At 48.8% G+C, this 8376-nt stretch overlaps 1 protein-coding gene across 1 annotated transcript in view; it reads right to left on the bottom strand.

The window, feature by feature from the left end:
- CELSR1 (cadherin, EGF LAG seven-pass G-type receptor 1) overlaps nt 1-8376 on the bottom strand; it is a gene marked incomplete at its 5' end in the record, with an annotated part of 191396 nt that overhangs the window by 87543 nt on the left and 95477 nt on the right. Inside the window, one exon of the mRNA XM_006866887.1 lies at nt 1061-1283. Coding sequence (XP_006866949.1) covers nt 1061-1283 — 223 coding nt within the window. The remainder of the gene's footprint in view (nt 1-1060; nt 1284-8376) is intronic.

Here is an 8376-nt window from a genome sequence, read left to right as displayed (position 1 = left end):
GGGGGCAGACAAGGAGCAGGTTTCCCGGGAACTGGGGGACGGGGTGTGTGAGACAAGGAGCTGGGAGGGCAGACATGGAGCAGGTTTCCTGGGAGCTGGGGGGGAGGGAGACAAGGAGCTGGAGGGGCAGACAAGGAGCAGGTTTCCCGGGAACATTAGGAGGAAGTGCAGCCTGGGAACAGCTTGCCTGTTAACACCTATCCTCCAAGCTGTGAGAATGAAGCTTTATGGCCGAAATCCACTCAGTTCAAGGACCCTGTCTACAGCGGGTCCAGGAGAGTTACCCTCTGAAGGTCCCCTTTCCCTCCGCCTCAGCCACCTGTTAAAACCAAGCTCACCATTGCTGAGTGGATTCCAACTCATAGTGAGCCTGTACGAAAGAGCAGACCTGCCCCATAGAGTTCCCAAGGCTGTCATCTTCACAAATGCCCAATCTTTCTCCCACAGAGGGGCTGGCGGGTTCAAACCGCTACCCTTTGGTTTGGCAGCCTTGTGCTTAACCTCTGCACCACCAGGGGTCCTACGTGGATGTCAGAGATGCCCAAGTGCTGGAGGAGAGCTGAACGAGACCAGCCAAGGCTTCATGGTGTAATCGGAACTCCAGTCTGCTTTAGGCTCTGATGCTGTTATCCTGAAAGTCTCAAGTTTTGAACTGACCTTTCATTCTGAATTTCTGAACCCACCGCCGCTGAATCCTTTTCCACTCACAGCAGTCCAAAAGAACAGAGCTCAAGTTCCCATACATAGGGTTTCTGAGACTGTGTAAATCTTGATGTTCTCATCTGTCTCCCACAGAACAGCTGGTGGGTTCAGTTAGTAGCCCAGTGCTTAACTCATTGCACCACACGAGCTTATTCAATTTTGCTCCAAATCTTGTAGATTTCACAGCCAGTTCTATAGCCAACATTGGCCAGAGTGACTTACAAACTGGGGACGCCCGTGAGGAAAGCTTTTGTTACTATCTAGAAAGACTGAGATGTGTCTGGCCACAACATGACACCCCTACCCCCACTGACCATGGTCAACAACTACCGTGGACACAACAGGGGCACGCACTCACGTGAGGGAAATGGTGAAGTGGAAACGCTGCCGTAGACCGCGGAAGGTGACAAAGGACTGGGGTGGGAAGCTCCTGGTGGTCACCTCACAGTAGGGCTTCTCGTACTCGCCGGGAGGACACACGCAGTGGAAGCCACCAATGAGAAGGTTCACGCAGGTGCCCCCGTTCTTGCACACTCCGTTGGCACAGCGGCCCGAGCGCACGTTCACCTCGCAGTGTTCCCCTGGAGGAGAGAGAACACCAACAGTCAAGAAAGGGCCGGAGCAGCTCTTCGCGGCCCCCAAACACTGGATCTGCGAAGCCCACTGCAGAAAGAAAGCAGCTAGAACCACAGCAGGGTCAGGATGCAATTATCTGTACGCTGGTTCTCCCACTGGATGACACCCAGCACCTGGAGGGTAAGTTAACAGAGCCTGGGACACCTGGCTGGGGTGTTGTCAGGTGACTGTCTAGTGCTGACCCAGCCTTGTCTCGAAGCTTCTGGATTCTCTGTATCCCAGGAGGCAAAGGAACCAATCAGCAGTGAGCATGTCTCAGCACCCAACACTCTTCTGATCACCCTGCAGGCTGAGTGGGACTCTCTCTTACAAGTGAATTACCTAGAAACAGACAAAGGAGGTCTCCTGCTTCCTCTCTACACCCATGCTACTGTGATCACTGCACACAGCTGAGCCTGCTCCAAGTGTCTGGGGCTGGGACCCCGTCCTCGGGCATTCTGTCTGCTGAGCTCCCCCCTCTGCCTCTCATGGAGAATTCTTCCGTAGCCCCGCCGACACTGGGCCCCAGCAGCTTTTCATCAAGTCTGTCTCTCCCACCTGTCTGTGGGCTCACTGTGCTCTGATGTCCCCCACTCTTGGGTCTAATGTCTCCTGCTTCCTAGAGATACCAACTGGGGAGGACACAACTGATCACCTTGTCCCCCATAAGGTTCTGTCCGAGGTCTCCCCCCAGGCAGCTGGGGAGGCCACACACAGCACCAACAGATTCCAAATAGTGACGGGCAGCGCAATTCTCAAAATCCTTTATGGGGTTGGGAATGACAGGCCCCAAGTGGGAACAACCAGGGTCTACTTGCTCTGTCTAGACCACGCAGGGCGGATGAAAGCAGACACGGTCCTGCCTTCTCACACACACATTTACACACACACACCATGTGTTTATAGGTAATTGTTCACAGACATTGTTCTCATACACATGGACTCAAACACATACACCTGTAAACACATTTACTCACCCCATACCCCTCACACACACATTTACACACACACACACACTACCTCATACACATGGACTCACACACACCTGTAAACACATTTACTCACCCTACACACACATAGACTCACACAACCCTCACACACACATTTACACACTCACACACACCTATAAACACATTTACTTACCCCCCACACACATGGACTCAGACATCCCTCACACACACATTTACTCTCCTACACACACACCACCTCATACACATGGACTCACACACACCTGTAAACACATTTACTTACCCCACACACACATGGACTCAGACATCCCTCACACACACACATTTACACACACACCACCTCATACACATGGACTCATACATCCCTCACACACACATTTACTCTCCTACACACTCACACCCACATTTCCTCTCACACACAGCAGTCAGCGCCTGGGGCCTCTTCTCCAGGTGGGCGGCCTGCAGGCTTCTTGTGAAATTCTTTGACTGATCTTCAAGGCCCAGCTTGGCGCTCGGCTTGTTTCTCCTGATCCATACTGGGCAGATTCCTCACCTTCTACTGGAACAATGTCTGTGACATTTGGAAGTGTTTGCTTTCAGATTTTGGGCTCAGCCAGTTAGTGGTCAGGCACGTAAGTCCCGACAAACAAAGCCACAAGAGGGGACAGGGCGGGTGTGCTCACCACACCATGAAGGCAAACAAAGTGATGCCTCCTCCCGGCCCTGCTCTTCCCACAGTCCTCCTCCCTCTGTGTGCCAGCATCTCCATTATCTTCAAGTTCAAGTCCAGGCTTTGGGCCAAGTGTTCAAACTTTCACCCTTGATAAAGTGAAGGCTAGCTCACGCTTCCCAATGCCCCAACCACAATGTCCCCAAACCCCACCTTCTCCTTCTGCAGCGCCCTGCCCTCACTAAAGTTCTGGAGGGTTCCATTTTCTCATCTCTTCTACAATTTCCTCTAAAGGCAGCCTGCTACCTTGGACCAAAGAAAGGGAGGCCTTAAGTGAAGAGTGGCCTTCCTTCACTCTTTTGGATTTAATTTGAATTTTTGGTCCACCTTCCTGTTTCTAAGTACAGCTTTCAGATTTTCAACAGCCACAGGGAACCTGTTTCCCTCAGGTGACGAGAAGGATAAAGACACATCCTGCCTCGCAACCACTCGGGTTTCAAGGGACTCACTATGGTGAGTAAGGCGCTTTTGAAGCAACTGAGCGTCACACTGAAAACCAAGCTGGCTTCTTTCCGATCCTCTGCCTGAAAGCCTGTGCTGTTTTAGGTGCATTGTAAGTAAAGCTAGGTCTCTGAAGTGATTCTTGGGGTGTTTTTTTTTTTTTTGTTATCATGATGGTATTTCTGTTCTTTCGTAATTTCCAGGTGGTAGCGCTGTATGTCTGACTAAAGTGACAGTTGTGGTCAGTTTGTGTCTAAAACTCGGAGCTCTGAGCCTCCCTTCCTGTGGGGGTGCTGTGCTGAGTTACAATCTACAAACAGGGTGCTCTGGCCTCCCTTCCTGTGGGGGGCGCTGTTCTGAGTTATAATCTACAAACAGGGTGCTCTGGCCTCCCTTCTGTGGGGGCGCTGTGCTGATTTATAATCTACAAACAGGGTGCTCTGGCCTCCCTTCTGTGGGGGTGCTGTGCTGAGTTATAATCTACAAACAGGGTGCTCTGGGCTCCCTTCTGTGGGGGCGCTGTGCTGAGTTATAATCTACAAACAGGGTGCTCTGGCCTCCCTTCTGTTGGTGCCTCTTCCCTGGCTTCTGTGATGTGCCAGATTGGGTTTCTCTGCCATCAGGGCAGGCTCCTCACTTAGGGTGGGCTTGTAGGACCCTGACATGGGCCTCTTCCTCCTGCCTGAATAGTTCCCTCACTCCAGCACAATCAGAACTCGCTCCTCTTCAGCCAGCCCGCTCCCCTCAACTCACAGATCCTATCCAGTTCTTGTGTCCCTGCCTGTCACTCAAGACACAATCAATCCTAAAAACAGGGTCCTACTTCCCAGGTCCCGATTTGGGAGAGGGACTCCATTACTGTGCAGGGACCCACCTGGGCCCCTTTCCACCTTTTCCATGGGTACACTGCCACCTCCACCCCAAGTATACCCTGCCTCCCAGTGCCTACCTACACAACCCCAGGGTTACCTGTACTACCAGAGCTGCTGCCTACCACTGAGCAATCTGTTCTGCACATATCAACAACCATCACACATCACTCTCACTGCTTCCAGCCTCCTTTCCAGCACCCTTTCCTACCCCCGGCCCTCCCACGGGGCCCCCTCCTCCAGGGGTGCAGGGAGGGTCAGACGGACTAATGTGCATGGTACACGGGAAACCCCCAGCAGTGGTCATCAATTCCTTTAGTCATCCTCTGCACTTGATGTCCTCTCTTCTGGCCACCCCTGACTATCCCCTCAGCACGCCTGTCCTCGGACTCAATCACTTGCCCTCAGGGACGCCCAGGCCCAAAGCACCCAAGGCAGACTCTGATGGTCTCAGAATATCTCCTCTCCAGAGCACTTCACACACCTCCTGGTTCACATGCACAGAGTGGGCCGTGGGGCTGCGCCTAGGATGTCCAGCACTCAGAAGGTGGAGACCTGGCACCAGCAGGTTCTCAAGAAATACTTGTGAAGTGAAGTCATAAGTACCAGCATTTTCCCCCAGTCCTAGGCAGTGATTAATGTTTGTATTTAATCCATATAATCACAAAACATACATGATTCACATATTTGATCCAAATAACGTAAGAAATATGTTGATGCAATGGGTGAGGAATTACTTTTATAGTTAAAAGTACACTTTTGGAAAAAGGCGGTGAGAACTGAATGTTCGAGCTTCAGATGAGCTGGGTCTGCCTGGGAAAGGACCTCATCTCTAGGTTCATGCACCCTCATTCAGGCCAACTGATGGAGGCTTGTGGTAGGGCCTACAACCAAGACCACATCCAAGGATGCTTCTTGCAGTAGCCATGCCACCTAATTTGTTTAAAATGTCCAGCAATTCACTAGTGCTTCTCTTGAAAGTTGTCTTAATGCAGTGGTGTGCTGGGAAACACTGAACAACCAGCCCCCTGATTTACAGCTATTGCCAATTTCTGTGGTGTAAATATTCCTGCTTCAGCCAATTTCAAGTCACCCACATGATATGACTCAACAGGAAGTGGAGAAGAGATGTGATATGGTCATTTTTAATTCTTTTAAGACCAATCACTGGACAAGGATATCATACTGGTAAGGACAGAGAAAACGAGGAAGACCCCCAGCGAGATGGAATGGCAAAGTGGCAGCATCAATGGGCTCAAGTGTGGCAACGATAGTGAGGTTGGCCCAGGATTGGGCAGTGTTTCTTTCTGTTGTGTGCTATGAGTTGGTACTGACTCGATGGCACCTAACAACAGCCACAAAGCCATCTTATCCCAAACCAAACCCATCTGAGGCAAATGGGTTCCAACTCATGACTCATTGCCCTATAGGACACAGAACTGTCCCAGATGTGATACAGTAACACTGCCACGTAGAATGTCCCAGGCTGCACTCCTTACAGAAGCAGACAGCACATCTCTCTCCCTCAGAACAACAGGTGGGTTTTAACCTTCTGGATAGCAGCCGAGTGCTTTAGGCACTGTGCTACCAGGGATCCTCAGCTCTTCAAAGAAATACAACTTTAATGAAATAAATGGTCTCACCTGTCTGTCAGTGTGTCGTACTGTGGTGGCTTGCATGTTGCTGTGACGCTGAAAGCTTGGCCGCTTGTGTTTCAAGCATCCGCAGGGTCACCCATGGTGACCACGTCTCACTGGAGACACCAGACTTAAGAACAGAGTAGGAAGAAGGGAAGAGGTAGCCCACTTCTGAGGGACTGTTGTTTGTTGTTGTTGTTAAGTGCCATTGATTCAGTTTCAACCCACAGTGACCCTGTACAGAGGTTTCTGAGGAGCGGCTGGTAAATTTGAACCCACCGACCTTTCAGTTCACACTGATTTTGCAGTCCAGTGCATTAACCCACGATGCCACACCAGGACCATCAAATCGGTTTCGACTCATAACAAGCCCATATAGGGTTTCCCAAGGTGTAAATCTTTGCAGGAGCAGAGAGTTTCATCTTTCACAGAGTGGTTAATGAACTCAAACAGCCAACCTTGTGGAGATAGAAACGACACTGGAGATCACATGATAAAATTTCGCAAGCCCAATGATTTATTCACCCTGGTGTGACTCTGTAAGATAAACACTGGACTGCTAACTGCAAGGTCGGCAGTTCTAAACCACCAGCCTCTTTGAAAGAGAAACATGAGGCTTTCTGCTCCCGTTACAAAACAAGCTGTGAACCACAAGGTCAGCAGTTTGAAACTGCCAGCTGTTCCGCGGGAGAAAGGTGAGGCTTTCTGCTCTCGTAAAGATTTACAGCCTTGGAAACCCTGTACAGGGTCGCTATGAATTGGAACCGACTCCGTGGCATATAACCACCACCACTAAAGATTTATAACCTCTGAAACCTTTTAAAGGGTCACTAAGAGTTGTTAAAGTCTCCATGGCAACGAGTCAATGACTTATTCATTGCAAATACCTTTTCAACAACATAAACAGTGACTACACATGGACCTCACTAGATGGAATACACAGGAATCAGACTGACTGATTTTGTGGGAAAAGCTCTGTATCATCAGCCAGAACAAGGCCAGGGACCGACTGAGACACAGGCTAACCACTGGTCCTATGCAAGTTCAGGCTGAAGCTGAAAAAAATGAAAACAAGTTCATGAGAGCCACCATACGATGTTGAATAAATCCTACCTGAATTTAGAGACCATCTCAGAGTCTGATTCATTGAGCACCAATGTCTCAAGACTAGAAGAGTTGTGGACTGACATCAAGAACATCATTCATGAAGAAAGCAAAAGGTCATCAAAAAGACATGAAATAAAGAAAAGTCCAAAGTGGGTGTCCGAAGAGATTCTGAAACTTGCTCTTGAATGTAGTGTAGCTAAAGTGAATGGAAGAAATGGTGATGATGTATAAGAGCTGAACGGAAATTTCCAAAGGACAGCACGAGACGACAAAGTCATATTATAATGCAAAGTGCGAAGACCTGGGGTTAGAAAACCGAAAGGGAAGAACATGCTCAGCATTTCTTAAACTGAAAGAAATGAAGAAAAAATTCAAGCCTTGATTTGCAGTATTGAAGGTTTATGGGCAAAATATGGAATGATGCAGGAAGTATCAAAAGAAGATGGAGGGAACATACACAACCACAGCATCAAAAAGAATTGGTGAACATTCAACCATTTCGGGAGGCAGCATATAACGGTCCTAAAGGAAGACTCGAAGCTGCACTGAAGACACTGGTGTGAAACCAGCCTGCAGGAACCAACAGAAGAACGGTAGCCGGGTCTCAACAAAATGACACACTGCAGGCACTCACTCGTCTGTGCCGAGAGAAACCTGGAAGATAGCTCGCCAACCGATTAGAAGAGATCCAATATCAAACAACATTACTAACACTGCATGCAAGTAAAAATTTTCTGAGGATAATTCCAAACCAGTTGAAGCAAGCAGTATATTGACAGGGAGCTGCCAGAAATTCAAGCCGGATTCAGAAGAGGACACAGAACCAGGGTATTACTGCTGATGTTAGATGCATCTTGGTTGAAAGCAGAGAATACCAGAAATATTTTTACTTGTATTTTGCTGACTATGCAAAGGCATTCTACTATGTGAATCATAGTAAACTATGGATAACATTGCAAAGAACAGGAATTCCAAAAGACTTCATTGTGTTTATGTGGCACCTGAAACAGAACAAGAAACAGTTGTTTGAACACAACAAATAGACACTTGCTGTTGTTAAGTGCCGTCGAGTTGGTTAGGGCCCACAGCAACTCTATATAGGGTTTCCAAGGAGCAGCAGCTGGTGAGCTTGAACCACCAACTTTGTTTCAAGGTTTAAAATCAGGAAAGGTGTGTGTCATGGTTGTATCCTTTCACTATGCTTACTTAATCTGCTGCTGAACAAATAGTCTGAGAAACTGGATTATACAAAGAGGAATGCAGCATCAAGATTGGAGAAGGCTCATTTACAATCTGAGCTATGTAAA

Source organism: Chrysochloris asiatica, unplaced genomic scaffold (assembly GCF_000296735.1).
Source record: "Chrysochloris asiatica unplaced genomic scaffold, ChrAsi1.0 scaffold00097, whole genome shotgun sequence".
Classification (NCBI taxonomy): domain Eukaryota; kingdom Metazoa; phylum Chordata; class Mammalia; order Afrosoricida; family Chrysochloridae; genus Chrysochloris; species Chrysochloris asiatica.
The sequence above is the reverse complement of the archived record's forward strand: the minus strand, read 5'-3'. Positions and strand labels throughout refer to the sequence as shown.